Source organism: Perca fluviatilis, chromosome 2, assembly GCF_010015445.1.
Source record: "Perca fluviatilis chromosome 2, GENO_Pfluv_1.0, whole genome shotgun sequence".
NCBI lineage: Eukaryota > Metazoa > Chordata > Actinopteri > Perciformes > Percidae > Perca > Perca fluviatilis.
Window position 1 is genome coordinate 15,911,793 of NC_053113.1, and position 22,310 is coordinate 15,934,102.

A 22,310-nucleotide genomic window follows, 5' to 3' on the forward strand; every position below is an offset into this window, starting at 1 on the left:
CTGCCATTATAGATGTAATGTAATTTATTTTAATTTGTTAACCGTTGTGTTTTAGGATGCCTAATTGTCAGCTGGCCGGGGACTACAGCTGGAAATTAGCCATAGAGGCTAAAGCTGCTCCTTTTACTGTGCAGTTAATTAAAGGGGACTGTCCACGACATATAAACTAATAAACTAAACTAAACAAATATACTTCTATGAGCTGTAACTTGTGATGCAAATTACCAGGCTGTGTAGGATGGTTAGTTCTTTTTTTTAAAGATGATTTTTTTGGAGCATTTTAGGCCTTTATTTTTACAGGACAGCAGAAGAGATGAAATGGGAGAGGGGAATGACATGCAGCAAAGGGCCGCAGGTCGGAGTCAAACCCGCGGGCGCTGGGTCGAGGTGTGAACCTCTATATATGCGCGTGGGCTCTACCAGGAGAGCTACCCAGGCGCCCGGATGGTTAGTTCTGATGAAATGAAAAGAAAGGAAGCTAAATTAGCATTTATCCTTCTAAGTCCTGTGAGTGTACCTGTGCTGAGAGTAAAGCTGGCTTCCTTGCTCATGTTGCGCAGGCGGACAGAGATGCTGTATCTTCCTCCGGGCTCCAGGCCTTTCAGCAGGTACTCCACCGTGTTGTTCTGGGTGGTCAGCTTGTAGTCCCGCTCCACCTTGCGGATCACGTCCCGCACGTGAATCGCATACGTCTACAGATACACAGACAGCCAGAGAGAGGACAGTAAGGCACCACCACAACACATAGGGTTACAAGACGTTCTTTGTACTGTATATCATAGCAGATGATAGAGTTGAGGTCAGATGCATTGAAACACAATGTGAACACATTCAGTTTAGCATTATTCAGGTAACTGATGCAAACTATTAAATCTATTCAGACAAATACATAGATTGTGTACTGGTGAGATCCGGTTCAAGTCTCTAAGATTTTAAACCTGATTGGTTTCCCAAATATGTCCTGCTGTTGGATTAAAGGCACCTATCAGTGCAGGTGTGAATATCAGCAGTAACTGATTCTGAGAATACAATCATCAGGTATCCTGACACACCCTTCTGGTCCCATTCCTCATGCTTATCATCGTGTATCTCCATCACAGTAACACGAGACAGTGTTGTACCAGAGCTGAGTTTGGGGCGTCGTAGGGCGGCTGCCACTTCAGCATGGCCTGTGTCTTCTCTACCCGAACACGATGGAGGTTCCTTGGTGGCAGCCTCTCGTTGGGAATCATTTTCACCACAGCGTAGTCAGAGGGAGGACCCAGGAAGGGAGAGACAGCCCGCACCTGAAGGCAAACCGCAAAAAGTACCATCATGATGCTCTGTATCATAAAATGTACAAGTCATGGAGTGATGGAAGAGAATAAAACAGAAAAGGAATGGACCAATATTACAATAGCTTGATATAACCTGGGCATTTTTGACCAATGTAATACATCTTCACTCCTAACATGATCTGTATATATCAATATAACCAATTCTACAATGGATATCTATGGGAGGCAAATTAACCTATAAATATAGTATATTACTATTAACATGCTGGTTTTTAATTGTGTGTCCTATATTGTCCCTATCGTCCCACCTATAAACAATAATTACATTTTTAAGGGAAGGAAAACACAGCAAAAATTACACACACATCAAAACAAACATACTGATTTAAATACATATATCAAAATATAAATATGAAATTCAGTTGAAAAAGAAAGACAAAAACAGGCACAAAATCATAAAATAATTTCCCCAGTGACAAAAAAAAATAAAAAGCCTACCTTTCACCTCCTGCACAGTATACTATTATTTTGTTAATAATCATTAGTTATTTAAGCGTTATAACATGTTATCTTCCCACAGACATTTCCGCTGGAACAAATCTGGCTCCACGAACAAACTTTTCAGTGTGAAAACACAGAGAGATTGCCAGAAAGATGTTTCACGTCTGTCCTGAATTAACATTTGATTTGAGCTTTACAGCGCAAAACAATGCACAAAAATACAATGATAGTGGTGCAGTTTTCCTTATAAGCAGATACTCAAACATTAAATAATCAAAGCCAAAAATAATAAGTAGATCAGGACACACTTGATGGCATCAGGTATTTGAGTGGAGTGGAATAGTTTAGAGCTTAGAGGAAGTTGGTAGGATGTTGAGAAGACTCACCAGGAAGAGATACTGTTCATCACTGTCTACTGTGACTGTCAGGCTGAGAGAAGTGGTGGAGACCAGGCGAGGGCTGTGGTACAAGTCCAGGAAGGAGGTGGCATAAAACACACCATACACCTACACACAAACACCACAATAAAACAAGTGTCTACTCAGTAAAGTGGTTCAGTAAAGGGCTTTTTGGTGAGTGAGTTTTTCTTTATAAAACCATATCAAAGTTTCATTTCCAGATATGGAAAATGTGATTCATTTTTAAGAACGTAAAGGCCTTACAGTACAGTGCAATGGTTCCCAACCTTTTAGGCTTATGATCTCTTGAAATAAAGCAATGTCTACTTGCAATCCCTCCTAACAGCTTGTCTATGAGTTGTTGTGAGCAGTTTAGCCATGAAGAGATTTTCCTATTTGAGGTGGTTTAATTTTAGTATTTTTTTAAAGGCCTGAAGAAACACTCATTCTGTCTATCATCTTGCGATTCCTCTGGAGGGTCCTGACTCATAGGTTGGGCACCACACACAATGCAGCATAACACTTAAAGTGAGTCTATACTGCAAGTAGGGCTGGGTACCGAATTAGATACTTTTTAGGCCCCCACTGAATTGCCTCCTTAGTATCGAGTATCGAAAAATGCCTCGTCATTCAATACCAAATTTCAATCCCTCTAGAAGTAAATCTCATCAGCGTCAGTGAGCCAATAAGCATGCAGCATACTTCTACCAAGATCTAATAAAGCTTGTGATTGTCCGCCTAACGTTACATGTCGTAGAGACACACAGGAAAAATTCTACGTTATGCACAGAGACGTGGCTCACGTAGTAGGAGCTGAAAAAGAAATAAAAAGATTTGTGCCGTAATGTGTAATATTGTAATTACCTTTTGTTAAATCGGATTTTATAAAATTGGTATCGAAAAAAGTATCATTTAGGAACTGGTATCGAAGTCACGGTATTGGTATCGAAAATGTTTGAACAATACCCAGGCCTAACTCTAAGTCTATATATATTTGCCTTCAGCATAAAAGCATAATTCCCAGGACATATTTCTGTCTCAAAGTTCATAAAAGTTCAAAATAATATTTCCAACTTTAGTGAAATGTTTTGGTGTTTTGATCCTGTGACCTATTTTTGGAGATCTATTGTTGCATACATCATGACATACTGATAAACCCTTTGTATACTATGTACCAGTCAGAGGTCAAACTCTACTATCTGTTGTACCTGAGCAGGGGATCTGCTGATGGTCCAGCTGCAGTCCACAGCTGTCTGGTTGAGGGCCCGGGCTTTGAGGAGGGGCCGGTCTGGCTGGGTACCGGTGGTCTGATGATGGGACAGGGCGGTGGGACTGTCTCCTATACTGGTGTGAGCCCACACAGCCACCTCATACACTGTCCCTGCTGTCAGGTTTGTAGCTGGAAAAAGACAGGAGACATCAACAGTGACAATTTCAGAGGAAGAAATAGTGGAGCACTTGCTTAAAACATGTAATGTACCTAATTAAAGAATCATACACAAACAGTACCTTTAAGGATCCTTTCTGTGACCGTGTAGTTCCTACTCTCCTTGACGTGGGTGTCAAACTGCCAGGACAGAATCACTATGTACTTTTTCACCTTCAGGAAACAGAAAGAACCCCATCAGTTGTGCTAATACAGACGGGACACAAGCTTTTAAGGTAACAAACTGAAGAGGTGCTCTTACGTCGTACTGGGAGTTGAAGCTGAAAGAAAGGCTCATGGAGTCGGCCGTGATGCTGTCAGCGATCACAGAGGGTGGGGGCAGAGCTGCAGCACAGAAAGAGCAGGTGTCAAAATGGAATTTCACGGTTAATGATATTGGTGGGCATTTTATTTATTTCAGATGGCTGACAAGGAAATATATTCAGGGTGATTTAGTTGCATTTCATTTAGCCTGCAGCAGCAGGATTTCACTCTTTTCAGCCGGATGTCCGTTACCTTCCGTTTTGTAATTTTAAACTCTGGTGGATTTATGAGGACTGTGGTTAACTGCTCCTCAGAACTCTGCAGGGTAAATCCAGACAGCTAGCTAGACTATCTGTTCAATCTGAGTTTTCTGTTGCACGACTAAAACAATTTTTGAACATACACATGTTCCACCAAAACAAGTTCCTCCTCGAGGCTATTTTGCAGAGGCACCGCTGCTTTTCCCAGTGCCCATGACGATTGTGATTGGTTTAAAGAAATGCCATTAAACAAGAGCATTTTTCTCCCATCCAGGAATGCTGGAGTGGACTAGCCAGACCTCTGACAAAGCGAGACTAGGCTATTTCTGACGACTGAGACAAACATCTGCACTCCCTGAAGAACAGGCAGAGACAAATGCAGGAGATGGCAAACAATCCCGTTTGCAGCATTCACATTACACGTGAAGTTACAAACACTGGTGTAGTTTCAAACACCTGTACAACCTGAAATACCTGTAGACACCAGTAGGTGCCAGTGTTTTTAAACCAGAGTGTGTGTGACACTGTTGGGAGGAACAACTTACCTTTCTTAGGGATGATGGATTTAACCTCGGTCCAGTTGCCCACACCTCGACTGGTCACTGCTGCCACCTGGGAAACATTATCACAGCAACGCCAACATTTATACTGTACATGATAATATCACAACATTATTGATTGTGGAAAACACCATTTGTTTAATTTTTTTTCTAACCATTTTTATCTGTGTGTGTGTGTGTGTGTGTGTGTGTGTGTGTGTGTGTGTGTGTGTGTGTGTGTGTGTGTGTGTGTGAGACTTACCCTGAACCTATACAGAGTGTCTGGCTGCAGCTCCTTCACCTCAGTGTTGGTTGTTGTGCATCTCTGTGACGTCCAATCGAGACTCCCTCGCTCACTGTACTCAACCTGACATCAGACAGTAGTTGGAGGTATGTTAAGGCAGAAAGGTCTGACAGGAAATTTACAATCCATAAGCTTGTTACACTAGGTGTGTCACAGGACAGCGTAATACATCATTTTCAAATGAAATATAATATGTGGAATAATTATCAAACAAGTGAGACAATGATACTGCAACAATAACCTTGTTGCTAAGTGAAGCAGGATAAATACAGTAAGCAGAAAGTTCGGTTTCATTCATTCATCTGCGATTGATAGAAAGTCTCAAAGCTCAGTCAATCAAAAGCAACCAGACCATGCCAATCATTTTAAATACAGTATAGTGTAGGCGCTGGCAGGTTGGTGGGGTCTCCTCGCTAATGGCCTTGATTGTTTTGGTAATTATACGGACAAAAAATGTACATGTGAATCAGCTTAATGCAGATGAAGAGGACTCACAATGTACTCTCTGATGAGGCCGTGTCCTTTGTCAGGAGGGCTCCAGGAAACGTCCACTGTCCCATCCTCACCGTGATCACAAGACAGCTGCAGGTTCCTGGGTGGGTCGGGCACTGCAGGACGGACACGGACAAACACAATGAAAAGATGTACTATAGTACAGTATTATAGTATAGATAAGCTTAGGACAGTTTCACATTTCATTCTGGATGATGAGGATGAACATGGCAGCTATCTGACATCATAAGGTGGGTGTTTGTGATGTGCATCAAAGTCCTGTCTTTGTGTCAAACTGATTCCCCGCTAGACCTAAAAATGACTTTTGCCAGTATCAAATAATAAATTGTTTAATGGTGATCACCATAAACTCATAATGGATTAGTAAACAAAGTACCAGACAACCACCCAAAAATAAAAAGGTAGATTTAGCTTAAAACAAACTGGATATTTAAATTCCTCTTGCACATCTGTTGACAGTTTAAACATCAGCAGATATCAGGATTGTGACTTACTGCGATGTAAATTAGTAAGTATGAAAGTATATGAGTCATAATGACTGAAAATGAGCCTCTGTAAATTGATCGTATGATACTCACAGCCCTCTGGTGTCCTGACTGTGATCACCTCGTTGGTCTTATGCAGCTTGCTGAGACACTGAGTGAGCACCTTGACGTGGTAGGTTGTGTCTGGTTTCAGCACGGTCAGTTTGTAGCTGGTCTTGTTGCTGTGAGTGTCCATAATGGTCCACTGCTGGGTGCCCACGAGCCTGAAGGCAAAAACACGAGACAAAGTGACATTAAGGCACCAGGGCAGGTTATGGTACTGAGAGCAGCGCCCAGAGGAGTTTGTGTTACGCAGATATATATTCTTGGCAGTGTGGAATAGCAAATGCTGATAACAAGTTTTAATGACAATAATCATATCAACTGCATATTGCAGTAGTAGTGCGACAACTGTAATATAGATGGCTGTTTCAATCTTTCAGCAAAACATTTAGAAACATTCAGCTGGTGCAAAGTTACAGGCTGCTAATGCTCACCTGTAGTATATGAGGAAGTAGCAGGAGTCCAGAGGAAGGTTTTTGGGGCGAGACCATGTCAGGGTGATGGCACCCAAGAAGTCTGGTGTCCACTGGAGGTTCTGGACTTTATAGGCCAGCGAGTCCACTGGAAGAAAGAGGGAGAGACTCCTTATGGATTATTATGTTTGCAATGGCTCAGTTTAATTTGAACAGGGCACCAACAGCCAGCAAGTGGCAGCATTGCACCGCTTTTAATATACTTAATGCTACTTAAGTATAGTAAGTAGCAAGTAGACATACTGGCATTTACAATAGACTGAACATTGAGTGGTTCACATGTGAGTTTCTATTAAAAGGTAATATTATCAAGCCATCTAATTCTTTTTATTTATTTTTTATTTTTTAAAGATTATTTTTTTGGGCTTTTCCCTTTAATGACAGTGGATAGACCGGAAAGGGGGAGAGAGATGAGGGATGACACGCAGCAAAGGGCAGCGGGTCAGATTCGAACCCGCGCTGCTGCAGGACTCAGCCAACATGGGGCGAACGCTCTTACTGGGTGAGCTAGAGGCCGCCCCAAAGCCATCTAATTCTAACAACGTGTATGTAATGTGAACAGACTTGGTCATGGTGAGAGTATTTGGGACCTACGGGTGCAGTTGTCCTCATCGCTGTGGTCAGAGCAGTCCAGGAAGCCATCACACCGCTCACTGTCCAGTACGCAGGCTTCACCATCAGAACAGCGAGTCCCATTAACACAGAACAAAGGTCCACGAGTGGCTGGAGAGAGAGGATCGTTTTTACATTACAGGTCTTGTTATTTTATTACCTGTATTCTAAATATGCAAGTAACAAATGAAAATTATACTATTTAGACTACTTGTCTAGACCTGTACTGTATAATGTTTTCTGTGCAGTACTAGTAACATTTTACATTTATTAGAATTACAATAAATGAAAAATTGGGTATGCACAAAAATGTATCTCTTGTCATCAGGGCCTAAATGTGTGAGCAAAAACTACAGGATCTAAATTCTACAGCACATTATATGCTGCTCAGGTGTCATGTTTCGGTCGCAAATGCAGCTTTGCAACTTAACAACATTGTAGTAATTTAACCTTTTAGCAAATAAAACCAGAACAGATGGATTTTAAGGTGTGGCATGAATTGAAACTGAATACGTTCAGGTTCAGTGTCTTACATTCAACGGTTTTAGTTTATCCTATCTATTTCTTTATTTTAATCCATTGTTTACCGTTAAATCCAAAACATTTCACCATAACGTGATTTTTTTCCTTGGTTATCATTCTGTTTCCTTGTTTGTGATGGTATCACAGGTGCACAGTATCAAACTCACGGCAGTGGGCTTCATCGGAGCCGTCCTGGCAGTGGAGCTGGCCGTCACAGCGCTGCCAGTCGGGGATGCAGTGGGGGGGTCGGCGGCAGAGGAACTGACCCCGACTGCAACGTGCAGGGGAGGGCGGGGCCTGGGTGGGTACTGGAGCCATCGTCACAGAGCCATTAGCTGCTGTTAGAGAAATACAAGGTTAATATTGGCATTTTTTTGTTTGTTCTTCTTCTTTTCTATTTAATTGTACTATATTGTATCTAAGAGTATTCAGTTTGGTCAACTAAAATGAATACATTTTACATAAATATATTATTTAAAAAAAACACATGACATACAAACATGCACATAAGATATGAACCACTTCTTTTGCAAAAAACCTACAACGTTCAACAGACAGAGGTGGTACCTGTGGGACATCCCAGCTCATCGCTGCCATCAGGACAGTCAGCGTAGCCGTCACACACCCAGGTGTTGATGATGCACGCTCCAGAGCCACAGTGGAAGCGGTTGGGGGCGCAAGTAGAGGGACCAGGGGCTACAGTGTGAGGAGTACCACCACCTACAAGGGGTGGAGATTCAAGTTTAATGACTGGGGATGGATGAGGAGTTTGGTAATTCAAGCAAAAATAAACATGGAACCCCATAGAGAGTAAGCATCCTGAGGGCATGCACAAGAGGGTCTATCAAAACACAGACAATTACAAATATGTGAAATAAACAATATAAATATGCAGTGTGAAGTTCATACAGTTCAAATAAAAAAAATAAAAAAGGTGTCATTTAACAGACATGTATTTGATATTTCATATTCAAAGAGTGTGGTTTGGGTTTAGTAAAAAGTATCAACAATTTATCTCATTGATAATTAATTAATTAACAAATTATTTAACTAAACCAGATCCCTATACAGAGAGACAGTACAAAATGCATTTGCATGTATATCAGGTTGTTACAACAAATAGTTCCCCACTATATGTATGGATAGATGTTAATGAGTCCCTTTAAAATATGCAAGATGCAATTTTTGAAGATAACTATTCTGGCAAAATCGCCTTTAATTGATATTTGGGCAGTTGACAGTGAAGGGGGGGGAGAGGGGGTGGGGGTCCTAACAGACTACAGTACAAGAGGGATTTATGAGGTTTGATGTCATTTATGATAACACATCAACCCTAAGTGTTCTGTTGCTTTTAACAACCAAGTAGCCTTATCACAGCTTAACTGCGTACCTGTACACTGGGCCTCATCAGACCAGTCCCCACAGTCGTTCTCTCCATCACACTTCCACCATGTTGGAATACAGCGTCCATTTCTACACTCAAACTGGAAATACCTGGAGCAGCCTGGGACCTCAGTGGGAGCAGCTGCAACACACAGAGCTAAAGTTAGCAGATGCTGCTGCTTCAATATCACTGGACTTCTTAACTTTTCAGAACAAAAATCAAATGCACATCTATTATTTATTAAACATGTATTTCACATGGTGTGTTAGCATAACCTCTTCCTCCTCACCACAGTTGGCTTCATCAGAATAATCCCCACAGTCGTCCATGCCATCACACTTCCACTCCAGGCTCACACACACTCCATTGGCACACTGGAAGGTGTAGGCATCACACACTTTGCCAAACTCAGACGGCGTGGCTGACAGAAAGAACACAGGAGGTTAGTGGGTTACGCAAATCAGATCGTTGAAACAAAAAAAAGACACAGGAAAAAATGAACATGTATATGTCACACTGAGGGTATGAAGCAGAATAACAATAGCGACAATGTTTGATGGAAATGTATAGATGCAAAAAACAGTTGAGCTTTAGTACAACAGTAGTAAAAATGTGTTTGAAGTTGTGGGGAAAAGATACAATATGCTATGTAATGAACAGCACAATAAAGCAAAAGCAAATTTGGGAAACTTCAGGAAGAAAATGTACAATTTACATTTTTTTCTTCATCTGTTTGCCACCTTCATGTTTGCCTTATACTATTGGCATTAATACAGGTAATAATTAGGATTATTAAAGCATCTATAGCTATAGCATTATGTTTAGCAGAGGCAAAGAAGAAATTAAAGATTCATGATCAGACAAACTACAGAACTAGTTTTTGCACCCAAGAAAACAAGTGACGGACAGAGCAACTGTTACAGATTGTTGCTGTGTAAACAGATCCAAACCATTATCATCATCTCTCAGCGGTTATTATCTCACAAACAGTCATCATTAGTTAGTACAGTTTCTTACTAATAGTTTCAACTAATACAGGTTGTCGTACCGTTCAGTCCGGGTTTCGAATTACTGCAGATTTGAATCCTGTCTCTCATTTTAAAAGTGCTCATATTATGCTTTTTGGCTTTCCCCCTGTCCTTTATTGTGTTATATATCTTTTTTGTGCACGTTATAGGTTTACAAAGTGAAAGAGCCCCAAGTCCACCGCAAAGGGACTTACCATCTTTCAGAGAAAACACTGTTCACAAACTGTTCCAAACAGCTCTATTCTAGTCTAACCTTTACTTCCGTGACGAACGTGCCTCGCCCTCATACTCTGCAACTGACTACCTAGCAGTACTTACTGCGCATGTGCGACTCCCAACAAAGATGGTACAGAAATGAGATGCCTCACGCTATAGCTAAAACAGAGAGCTCAACACACAGGGTGAAAAGAGGAGCTGCAGCAATGTGCAGTACAACAAATACATGGCGTTTTCTGAAAATGAAACCACATAAACCTATTCTGGTACAACCTCTAAACACAATTATGAACCATAATATGAGCATTTTAAGGTAATGAATCTCGAGAAGATTGATCAAATTCCCACAAATCAAATCACGTTGCACTTCTGTGCAGACCTGCTTTTTAGAATCACTTCTTTCTATAGTTTTCTGAGAATAGTAACTTGTTGTGAGCAGGGATTAAAGAATAAGAAACACACCACATCCGGCATAGTCGGTGTCCTCATCAGATCCGTCTTCACAGTGTTTGATCCCGTCACAAACCAGGGACTGAAACAGACACTGGGCTCGGTTCTTGCATACAAACTCCATGTAGCGAGTACACAGCGGGTCTGTGGGTGATAGACAGAAGCAAACATGCAAAATGACTTAACACACTTTTTCCAACATTATAAACTGCATTGACTGATGATCTGTATGTTTTAAGCTATACATTGTATAACACAGACATGGCCTGTGGGGCTCTAATCTTGACCTATCTTATTCTCCCAAAATATGCTATGGCTCAGTGATACTCAATAAACACATTGGTAATATACCTTTCTATTGTTTTTCTATTACATACATATTTAATGTGGCAATGGAAACAGTCTGCAAAATCATTTTAACACAGGTGTGCCTCCTTTAAACCTTACTGACCTCTAACAGTCAGTCCCTCTAACGGTTTACCTATCCTCATGTCAGAAGTGCATTACGGTCTACAGTAGATGTCTAAGTCTTTTTTTCAAATTATAACACATGTGTAAGTCTAATTTGCACTTCCCCTGGTTATTATCCACAGTGATCTTTACAGCATTATCTGACATTAACTTTTGATGCATATATTTAAAGGACTGTGCATGTGTGCTTTCTGCACTCTGAGTTTTTCGAAAAAATTTAACCAATGTTTAGCTGACATTAAGGTCACTTACCCCTTTATTTTCTCTCACTCAAATTATGACTCTCGGGATTTTTGTGTAACTCAGAAACCCTTCTAGCAACAGTACGTTACCGGACAGGATTCAAAATATTACTTGTATTCATTTTTTTTTAACCATCCTGTTGGACTTAAAGTTGTTGTGTTTTTATTCACTACCATACCCAGATTTGCATAATTCACTTAGATATGATCTTCCACTACCCGACCCTACTCATTTGACTCAATATCTGATGACTACTGTGCATTCTGCTAAACAAATGGGATCACTCACCACAGTTGTGCTCATCAGCGCCATCTGAACAGTCCTTGATACCGTTGCAGTGTGCAGTGGCTGGAAGGCAGGTGTGATTGGAGCAGAGGAAGCCATTACACCGAGTTCCCTCTGGAAACACACAGAATAATGTAAATCAAATATTATATTATTGCTAACAGGGAACCTTTTCTCTCATGACTTTGCTTAGCTATAGCTGTTTATGACTGCCATGTCCAATAACGGTACAAAAGTGAAGCCTTGCAAACCTGCCTCATATCTGATAAGAAACAAGATTATTCAACACTTTCACTAGGAATGTATTTTCACTAGGGCTGGTTGGTTAGATTATTGTTAAATGACATGCTACGTTGCAAATATATGCTGTCAGTACATTCTGACGGATTACAATTACAGCACAACAATCACATTTTTAAGTATGTGGTCAACACTAGTGTGTCACGATGACAATGTTGAGTATGTGTGGGACACAACTTACCACAATGTTGGGGGTCTTCGTCGGAGTCATCCTGGCAGTCATCATCCCCGTCACACATCCAGCGCTGTGGTATACAGTGACCCGTGCGACACTGGAAGCTACTGGCCTCACATGTGTGGTGGCCCACTAGGGACAAACGGGGAGAGATTAAAGGCTTGGAGAAGCTGGTAAAACAGAGGTGCTTCACAGACGACAGCATTAAAGCCCTTTGATCTGTTGTTATGATTCCAACTGCAATGCAAGTGGCACTGCATAAGCAAATATATACAGGGCAGTGGCATTTAAAATAGGTAGGTACATAAATAATCATGTTGTCTGTTATTTATTACTTTGACTGGCAAAAGAACATTTTTTCCCATGGCTAATGAGATTCTATTTCCACTGTAAGAAGCATTATTCCATAGTGTTTCCATGAGGTATTATGTAGTCAATAACACTGTCCTCACCTGTGCAGTTGGCTTCGTCCGACCAGTCTCTGCAGTCATTGTCTCCATCACAGCGCCATGCCTCGCGGATACAAACACCTCGCGCACATGTAAACTCTCCTGGGCCACACTGGTGAGACTCTGAGAAATACATCAACAGTACAGTTAGTACTTGCAAAAACTATGCATTTCCATTGCCATCCCTGATACAGCAAAAAAAAACAAAAAAAAATAAAACATGTTGATTAACTTAACTGCTGTTTAAGGGTCACTTTGGCTTAGATGGACTTGAACTTTAGATATACAAGACAAACAAATCCAATAAATCTCAAATACAAAATGTATGTGGTACTGAACTAGCATTTACTATTGTTCTGTATGTTTTAGGATAATAACAAAATGTTAGTCTGGTAAGCTAGATATGATTCATGGAGTCCCACAGGGCTCACTTCTTTGCAGACATATCCTCCTAAAACATGCTTTGGCTCAGATACTATGCAAAAAAGCACTTGTAATAAGTATTTCCATTACAAGCCTATTAAACGTGGCACTGGGAATAGCCTACGAAATCTTGTTAGATGTTTTGAGTAGGGCTGAAGTAATTAAATAATGCTATATATATAGCATGCATATATATATATATATATGTCACAGTTACCATGAGGACATAATACATTCTCCACATTTAAACATACACACAGATAAACATCCACATTTTACCACAGTGCTCTTCATCACTGTTGTCTCCACAGTCGTCTTCATGGTCACATTTGAAGGCCAGGGGAATGCAGGAACCTGAGGCCATGCAGCGAAACTGGTTGGACGGGTCACAGGTCGTAGTGGCTAAAGGTGGACAAATAAATATGTTTAGTTCTTTTTGTTGATCGTTCATCTCCCTAATGAGAAAAGTGATGTGGCTGGAAACTTACGACACTCCTGTTCATCGCTCATGTCTCCACAGTCATTGTCGCTGTCACACTTCCAGATGCTGCTGATGCAGCGGCCATTAGAGCAGCGGTATTGGTTGGGCAAACAGCTGTGCACTGATTGGAGGAAAAGAATGGATCACATGCAACCACTAATTAATCAGATAGTTCCCCCTGAAATTGAGGCCTCACTTCCAACAGAGACAAGATTGTATATCTCACAGCAAACAATCATGATTCCGCAGTATGTGCTTTTGTCTCACCAGTTTTGACGCAGGTGTTGTTTTGGAGCTGATAGCCGGCTGGACACTGGCACTGCAGCTCTCCGTTGGGCGTGGTTACAGTCGGGGCACCGTCTGGGCAGATACAGGTGTGTCGGTGGCCGGGCTGAGGCAGACACAGCAGGCTGCACGGCTGATCAGCACAGGCATTATGGCCTGGTGGACGAAAGATCGAGACCTCAGTTTGAGCACTAATACAGTTTAGTTGAAATCAGTTTTGAAACTCGCTAAGCAGCAATCTTCCATTTGCCTTAAAGTGCTCATATTATGCTCATTTTCAGGTTCATAATTGTATTTTGAGGTTGTACCAGAATAGGTTTACATGGTTTAAAAAACACCATATTTTTGTTGTATTAAAGAATAATACAACAGCAGCTCCTCTTTTCAGGACTCTATTTTAGCTACAGAGTGACACATCCTACTTCTGTACCATCTTTGTTGGGATTCACACATACGCAGTAGCTAGGTAAGGCTCACAACTGCTAGCTAGCTGTTTCTCTAACTGCAGTCAGTGAAAGGCAGGATTAGCCGGGAGACTTCTTCTAAATGAAGGTGCACTTCCAACTTTGCGTGGATAGCTGCAGAACAGTGACATGTAAGTAGTTCTTTTTTAGATTATGGTGAACTTGTGTGTGTTGTAGCAGTGTTTTGCCATTGAGAACGAAGGGGCTAACCGCTAGCATGGTTTAGCCCCCTCGTTTCGGCTAGTGACGTAGAAAGCCGTGCAGATTTTGAACAGTTTCCAAGTTTGCATGCATGTGGAAGCACCAGAGACCCAAAATAACACCCCAAATCCCAGAAAAAGTGTTTTTTTTCATAATATGGGCACTTTAATTATATCTCAATGATTCATTTCTCACCATTTCTGCTAAGCTTTCAAACTTTCTGGACATGACTCAACTCTGTCCCTTACCTCTGCTCTTCCCCTTATAGAAGATCTTGAGGTCCATGACTCCAGTTAGCCTGCCAACAATCAGCTCATTGCTCTGGGAACCAGCTTTTGGAGCTTTGAAGATCCCCATTCTGGACCAGTCGTCCCAGTACAGGTCATTCTGAAAACAGCATCCAACACAAGCTTGTGAAAACGGATTCTTGATGAGGAATTACATATTCAATTTTAAAACCTAATCCAACCTTTTTTTTTTTTTTTAAGTTTGTAGTTTTTTAATGTACATCTATTGTATATACAGTTTCACCTTGAAGACAGCGATGGCATACGGGTGGGGCAGCCCCTCCATCAGAACGCTCCTCTGGCCCCCGGTGAAGTCGGCCCTCTCGATGCGGTCGCTGTAAGCTTCGGTCCAGTACAGCCAGTGGTCATCAGCTGTGATCCCGTTGGGCCAGCGGACGCCTTCTGACACGATGCAGGACACATTGGTTCCATCCATGTAGCTCCGGTAAACACCTGCCGCTCGGTCTCCCCAGTCAGTCCAGAACATCAGACTGTGGGACATATACAGAAAGAATTTAACTGGAATGTTTCACTAAACTCAGAATTAATCGAAAAATTGCGTATTGTTTAAAGTGCTCATATTATGCTCATTTTCAAGTTCATAATTGTATTTAGAGGTTGTACTAGAATAGATTTATGTGGTTTAATTTTCAGAAGACACCATATATTTGTTGTACTGCACATTGCTGATGGTGGGGAAAAACATCTAATGAGCTAAGCATTACCCATTACACTGTAACTGTAAAAAAATCCAAGATTTTCCAAGGTTGGACTTTGTGACACAGGTCTAAAACAAAACACACCCCCTACAACTGGTAATAGGAATATGGTCATTTATCTAATTATCATGGAAATATTTGATTCAAGGCTGTACAATGTCAGACAATTACACTCTGCCTGGTCTAAGGTGTCTCCTTCCTCACAAATACAAAGAGAGCCTAGATACATTCCCAAGCGGGATTAATAAAGTATAAATTATTATTACATAAATTCCTGTGTTAATAACAGAGACCAGACAGGAGAGAAAGAGGAAGCGAGTGCAGTGAGGCAATGATAAATTCCTTTTCTGAAAAATGAATACCACAGTGTTGTAACTTTGTTGATAAGCTGAATTCATCTTAAACAAAAGCAGAATGACATTTGCAGAAGAGGAACCAACTTTCTGTTATGATGCATGTGAGTGAGTTTCAGACATCGAGTGCGACAGCATTTTGGGAAAGTGTGGACTTTTTGTCTAGTCATCCGTTCCTCAGAAGGGCTATTTAAGGGTAAAGCTAGAGTTACTTGAGGAACATATAATAGTAGTGGTCAAAGCCTCAATCCAAAATCTCTCCACAAAAATATGTACAATACCACAAAAATCTGTATTTATTTTCATTTTTACAAAATGTAATAATGTAAACACACCTGTATTAGCCTCAGAAATCATTTACTTAAAAGTAGAATTGGTTTTATGTTTGTTTCGTCAGTAAAAGAACATATTTATGCACATATTTAGATTTACAAAATTACTGACTTGTGCGTGCGTGCGTGCGTGCGTGCGTGCGTGTTACCTCTCTCCAGGCAGCAGAACCAGAGCTCTGGGGTGCTCCAGGATAGAGGAGTTGAGCAGAGTGTGACGCAAGTCGCCATCAGGGTTAGACACCTTCAAACACAACAACAGTGACACTTTTCAGAGGTTCGTCAATTTAAGTGTCAGGCCACGGACAACCTTCGGATGGCACAACAAAATCAACTAATTACCTGAACATTTGATTAAATGTGATTAATAATGAAAACATCAATTTCCGTCTAACTGCATTCACTGTATAACAGTAAAAAGTAACGGTAAATGTGGAGACAATGGAAAACAAGTCAATTCTCTTTATTACAAATTAGCTGGATGGGAGTTAACAGGATTATTTTAGCCTGATAACAACATGTAAATCTGGATTAGTTAAACCACATCTTTTAACAGTGCAATCACATGTACAAACACACACACACCACACACACACACCTCAATTTTCTGCGCTCCAGCGTCAACCCAGTACAACAACCTACTGACGGGGTCAAAGGTCAGAGCCTCCACATTCTGCAGATCTTTCCTCACTACAACCTCCTGACCTGTACTGCCGTTCAGACACAGACGCTGCAGGAGGGAGAAGAAAGATGGCTGAAGGTTAACATAAATGGAACACTTGGTACCTTGGTAAACATATCATACAGTAGCAGCTACAGTCACATTAAATACACAAGTGAGCAAAATGTCCAGCTTGGCAGGATGACATTTGAACAAAACTGTGTCTAATGAACAAGCTCCTCGCGAGTCACAGCACTCATATCAACTGGTGTCACTTGTGTTTACTGCAAACAAACTCTTGGACCACTCCCTCTTGAATTCCTCACTAACCTGTATGGTGTCCAGTGAGATGTCAGCCCAGTACAGGCAGTTCCTGTCATAGTCAAAGTCTAGAGCAACAGCCTCCCTGAGGCCGACCAGAGGCAGGGCCTGGTCTGTGCCTGTGGCCAGGTCGTAGCGATGGATGGAGTTCCTCACCGCGTACAGGATGAACTCGTTACTCTCTGAAAGAGCACAGGAGACACGACTGATGGGAAAAGACACTAACGCATATTGTTGCTATAATTTTTTAGAACAGTCCATCGCCATGCATTGCAGAGCATTGCCACGGATGCGGTTCTGATCACCCTGAAGGACAGCTATCAATCCGCTGGATTCCTGTCGGGGTTGTATTCGCTATAATGACCACCTGGCTCTACATGATCCCTTACCTAATCACATGATACGGTTTGTGGGATAAGTACTGACATAATCACGAGTCTGCTTTAATCTTTGCAGTCTATGATATTCATGTTTTCAAATATGTACTTCTATATAGTATAATACAATTCAGAAAGGGAAATCTTATTGTCAGAATAATTTAAAGATTTACTCTTACTCAACCAGACAGTCATGCAGTCTTTATCCTACCAAACATCTCAAAAGCAAAAGTGAATTTTTAATAAGGTATATGGTTTCTAACTTTACAGACTTACACATAGGAATGCTATAAAGAGTCAAAAAGGGTTTTTTTGACGGTGAAGACTACCAGTTTACTCCTACTTACAGCAAAGTGTAGGAGTAACCTTTAAGAACACCTCTCAGGTGATCACATGATTAATCAAATGTCTGATGTTCCAGTTTACCTCCGACAGGACAAGGCAGCATCTCTCCATCCAGCCTGGACTCCACATCTCCTCCACTACAGCTGTCGCCTGGTACCTTCCTGTAGCTGCAACAGGAAGAGAAAGAGATTTCCTCAGTTCAACACTTGGTGGTGCTCTCACCAAACATATCTAATGACAACAACATCAGTTATTTCCACAGTAGCAATAAACCACATAAAAAACAAAGGCTGGTTTGCATTCTGGGGAATTCTCAGGAAATTAAAATGAATGAACAGTATAAAAAAATAATGACTGTGGGTCCAAATTATTATTTTATATACACCAGGTAGGACGTTAAAATTCCAGCTCATGTGCATTGACCATAATGCGACCAGATAAATAACACAAAAGCAGACAGAAAAAACCAAGGAGCAGATAAGTGAGATTTATTAAACTCAGGTTTCATTCTCACTTCTGTTACAGTACTACAGTTTATGAAAACAAATACAAATAAATAAATAAATAAATATTTTACCACTTAAGAGTCAGTTTAGAGAGGCCCATGACTTTTAAATATTTGACAAAACCTCAAAGGGTCAATATAACTAAAAGTAAAAAAAAAGAAGGTCAAAACAACTCAAAGTAAAATAGCTTACAATATGAAAACTAATGTAAATGTGAATCCACTCGTGCTGCAGATGCAAATATTATGCTAATTTACCACACAAAGGAATCCCAGGCTGGACATTTCTGCACTGTTAAGTCCGATAACAGCAGCTTACCCTTTGCTGCGACGGTAGGTGGTACCGACAGGACATGGCACTGGAGGGGCATAGAGATCACCTGAGAACTCAGGGTCAGGCACACACACCTGCAAAGACAAGTCTTCACTCAGCTTGAAGCCGTAGTCACTAGAACAAGGAGGAAGAGAAGGAGGAGGAAGATAGGTTGGGAGAAGAAACACGGGGAGAAAGAAAAACAGCCAGTTAGCTTCTGCCTTTTGATTAATGGCAGCACCTGATGTGCATTTTAAAACAGGATCATTATGAGCTGTGATGGGAGCTCCAGGAGCAATAAAAAATGTGCAGAGTAGGCTAAGACCAATGTATTGGTTTGCGAGTATTGAAGTTTAATTAAGAACCAGTGCCAACTGCCTCTGATATGACAGAGGTCCTACTCACACTAAAGCTAATGAATGCATGCATTTAGATATAGCAACACTTATGCTATTATGTGGTATTGTATGTAGACAAACCAGTGTGTAATTAGTCATATTGGCAGCTTTGTTGCAAAAATACAGGTGTGTTCTAAAAATTCCAAGTAGTCCAACAATGTGCTTCTTTTACTGACATGTATAAATGCACAACTGTTTCCATCTCAGACACCAATGGGACACAGACAAGATTTCAACAACAAACATTGATGAATATGAGTGTTTTGTTCATGTGTGGATCCCTAACCATTCGTAGTCCTGGCGTGTGCAGGAGCAGTTAGAGATGGTGACGGGGCGGTCAAAGTCCTCTCCGTTAAAACAGGTAGCGTGGGGAGCTCGCCTCTTAAACGTTACCTCTCTGCCCAAGAGACACTCGTTACCGTGCTCATCTGACGGTGACCAGCGCTTGTAGTCAGCGTCAGAACACGGCACACCTGGAGCAAAAAGAAGATGAAGAAAAACAGTAGTTATTTCACACAGAGTCACTTGCCAATGTTCCTGGTGGTCCATTTGTCAATCCGGCTTCTATTTCCTTCTTCTCTAGCTCTGTAGGGTGAGGACGTTCAAGTGATGAAACATCCATCTAGTAGCCTTAATTAAAAGGGTTCACAACTCTTGGAAACACCTGAGAATGCATGCATTTCTCACTTTTCTAGCCCAGCTAGTATAGATTTAGCCATGTTTTGCACACAGCAATTACTGCAATACACTTCCATCATACTGCTAGCATCATGGCTACCAAGTGTGAGGTAACTTATTATATTTATTGTAGCTCCTTTAACCACAGTTGTTGTATTTACCTTTTGCAATAGTTTTTTTTACTTACTGAGCATAACTCTTAGAATAATACTTAATAATAGCGTCTGTTAGAGAGTACAAACTTCGCTGAGAGTGGTAACGTTTGCCAAAGCAATCTCCATGTTTTATTTGAGCTACATATTCCAAATTTTTTCACAATAAATGCTAATACTGTTGTTTTTTTAATGTTGGCTGCTATAAGACTTATGCTAAAGATACATTCTAAAAACACATTTATTTATTTATTATACTGTGGTTCCTTTAGTTGTAGTGTTTTCTCAAAGACAAGCGAAAACTAACTGAAAACAGTCATCTCAGTTAACTCAAACACACAGCTGGCTTTAGGCTGTGTTAGCTACAGCTGCTACATGGCTAACAGGCAAAATAGCAACGGTAGCTAACGTGACTTTATTTAGCCAACAGGCTAAAAGTCATTCATGTACAGTAAATGAGTTACAATGCAATGTTAACTAGCCACACTTAAATTAAGTGTAAACTTATAAATAGCTGCAGTGAGATGTTGTTGCTAAGAGCTGAGAATCACCAACATAAAAGCCCTTTACCCTGCCTCCTCCCTCTGAACCTCCTTCTTCTCCGACCTACCCAGAACTTCGGAGGTGTTGACCTGCAGGATGAGCCAGCTGTGCCTCTGGTCGGCGTAGGAGCCGAAGATGGTGAAGATTGTGCTCTTCTCCCCGGGCTCAGTCAACAGCTGGTAAACATACACCTCCCTGTCTGAGAATTGAAAGTCGGTCCACGTCTCGCCTTCATTGGTGCTGAACCTGATGGGGACGTGGCCAATATTTAACTCATTAACAATGATTTTTAAACTGTTCATGAGCTCCCATACATTGTGTCCGTCCTTTCTTTTATAAATCAGTTACCAGAATTCCATTTAATTTGCAGCCTACACACTCATTCTTTGACTGAACATCAGCACAAGAGGAACGAGGAGTTTAGGGGTAATATGGCATAGAGTTTGTATATCAGTAGAGTACATTGGGCATTTAAATTGGGAGGTTTAACTATAGCTATATTGACATTGGTATGTATAAGCCAAAACCAGGTTACTGAGTAACCAAAATACGGGAACTAAATCCTCTCTGCATTTAAATGAGGTCAGCGGTTTTCACATTAATATAGCGTATCACCTGCACATGATTACAAATAGCCTGAAATGCTGCGGTTGGCATAGAGGTGTTAGGTTACACTTCTGTTTACTGAGCGATGGTTTATTTCCCTTTTTGCTCTACAACAATTTTCTTCACATTCACGCAATCTGCTCCTGCTAAATAAAGATCACATCCACTGGAGCAAGTGCCGTTCATGTGCTTCACTCTCCAGATTTCCTCAAGCTGTTTGAGGATTCAAATGGAAGCCTTCCGGTCACAAACCAGCCGCTCAGGATTTTGTGTTTGAAGCGGTTTTGTTTATTGAGAAACAACTGAAAGACCGATTTCGCTTCTGAGCTCAAATCAGATTTTTTTTTTGTCCTGTCCTGAAAAAAAACATTTCAACAGGGCAGTTGGACTCACTTGAGGTGTGTGGTGGCGCCTCCTTGTGCGATAGCCATCAGGATACCACCATGGTCACCCCATGTGTAGAAATGAGGGCCTGCCAGTGCCTGGACAACAGAAAACATGGAACATAATATACACAATAGGCCATAAAAAGTAATTTAGCACTAGGGTTAATACAAGCTTTAATTTATCTGGAGGAGGAGATCTAAATACATTTTATGACCTCATGAACTGGCACTTTTATTTCCTTGATTTGATGCGATTCCTGTTAAAACAGGATGCTGTAGTGGGACGGTGGTGATTAATTCTAAACTGTAAACCATTATAATATCACTTAAGGAATGAAAACCTGTTTGATAAGATAGGAGGGTCAAAAGGGCGGGATTGAATTTAAAAAACAATTATGTTATTGCTTTATTGGTAAGACTATGTTCACACCTCCCTGGGAAAAATACAGATTCACTCGTTACCATACAATCTAAATGTCCATTTCAGTGGGTCTTTAAAGTTTTGCAAAATACAAACTCTTGTGCAGTTACATCTTTAGTTTGAGAAGAACATCTTCCAAGCAAACTGTGGCGCTGGTCATTTGTAAATGAGAATGTGGTTGAAGCTGCCTGGCACTCTCAAATTCAAATTACAACATGTTTTCAGTATTACTAGCATCTGAACAGAGCACGATGTTGAGTCACATGTGATAAAGACCCCCTAAAATGACCAGTCCATGAATCGTCAAGGTTCAAATCATTTAAAACTGCACTAATTTATATTTTCATATTAACGATGGGTCGAATGACTACGTGTGATGTGAAAG

The 22,310-nt window shown here is 40.9% G+C and overlaps 1 protein-coding gene across 1 annotated transcript in view; it reads right to left on the reverse strand.

The window, feature by feature from the left end:
- sorl1 (sortilin-related receptor, L(DLR class) A repeats containing) overlaps positions 1 to 22,310 on the reverse strand; it is a 103,177-nt gene that overhangs the window by 6,904 nt on the left and 73,963 nt on the right. Inside the window, 33 exon segments of the mRNA XM_039784500.1 lie at positions 518 to 692; positions 1,122 to 1,286; positions 2,165 to 2,284; positions 3,385 to 3,575; positions 3,686 to 3,776; positions 3,865 to 3,947; positions 4,672 to 4,738; positions 4,928 to 5,032; positions 5,465 to 5,577; positions 6,061 to 6,230; positions 6,504 to 6,630; positions 7,137 to 7,265; positions 7,844 to 8,014; positions 8,244 to 8,396; positions 9,067 to 9,201; positions 9,350 to 9,481; positions 10,767 to 10,898; positions 11,757 to 11,867; positions 12,235 to 12,360; positions 12,681 to 12,800; positions 13,380 to 13,502; positions 13,589 to 13,702; positions 13,849 to 14,022; positions 14,780 to 14,918; positions 15,063 to 15,309; positions 16,372 to 16,463; positions 16,818 to 16,949; positions 17,211 to 17,383; positions 18,005 to 18,090; positions 18,748 to 18,876; positions 19,426 to 19,612; positions 20,580 to 20,758; positions 21,512 to 21,600. Of these exon segments, the coding sequence (XP_039640434.1) occupies positions 518 to 692; positions 1,122 to 1,286; positions 2,165 to 2,284; positions 3,385 to 3,575; positions 3,686 to 3,776; positions 3,865 to 3,947; positions 4,672 to 4,738; positions 4,928 to 5,032; positions 5,465 to 5,577; positions 6,061 to 6,230; positions 6,504 to 6,630; positions 7,137 to 7,265; positions 7,844 to 8,014; positions 8,244 to 8,396; positions 9,067 to 9,201; positions 9,350 to 9,481; positions 10,767 to 10,898; positions 11,757 to 11,867; positions 12,235 to 12,360; positions 12,681 to 12,800; positions 13,380 to 13,502; positions 13,589 to 13,702; positions 13,849 to 14,022; positions 14,780 to 14,918; positions 15,063 to 15,309; positions 16,372 to 16,463; positions 16,818 to 16,949; positions 17,211 to 17,383; positions 18,005 to 18,090; positions 18,748 to 18,876; positions 19,426 to 19,612; positions 20,580 to 20,758; positions 21,512 to 21,600 (4,480 nt within the window).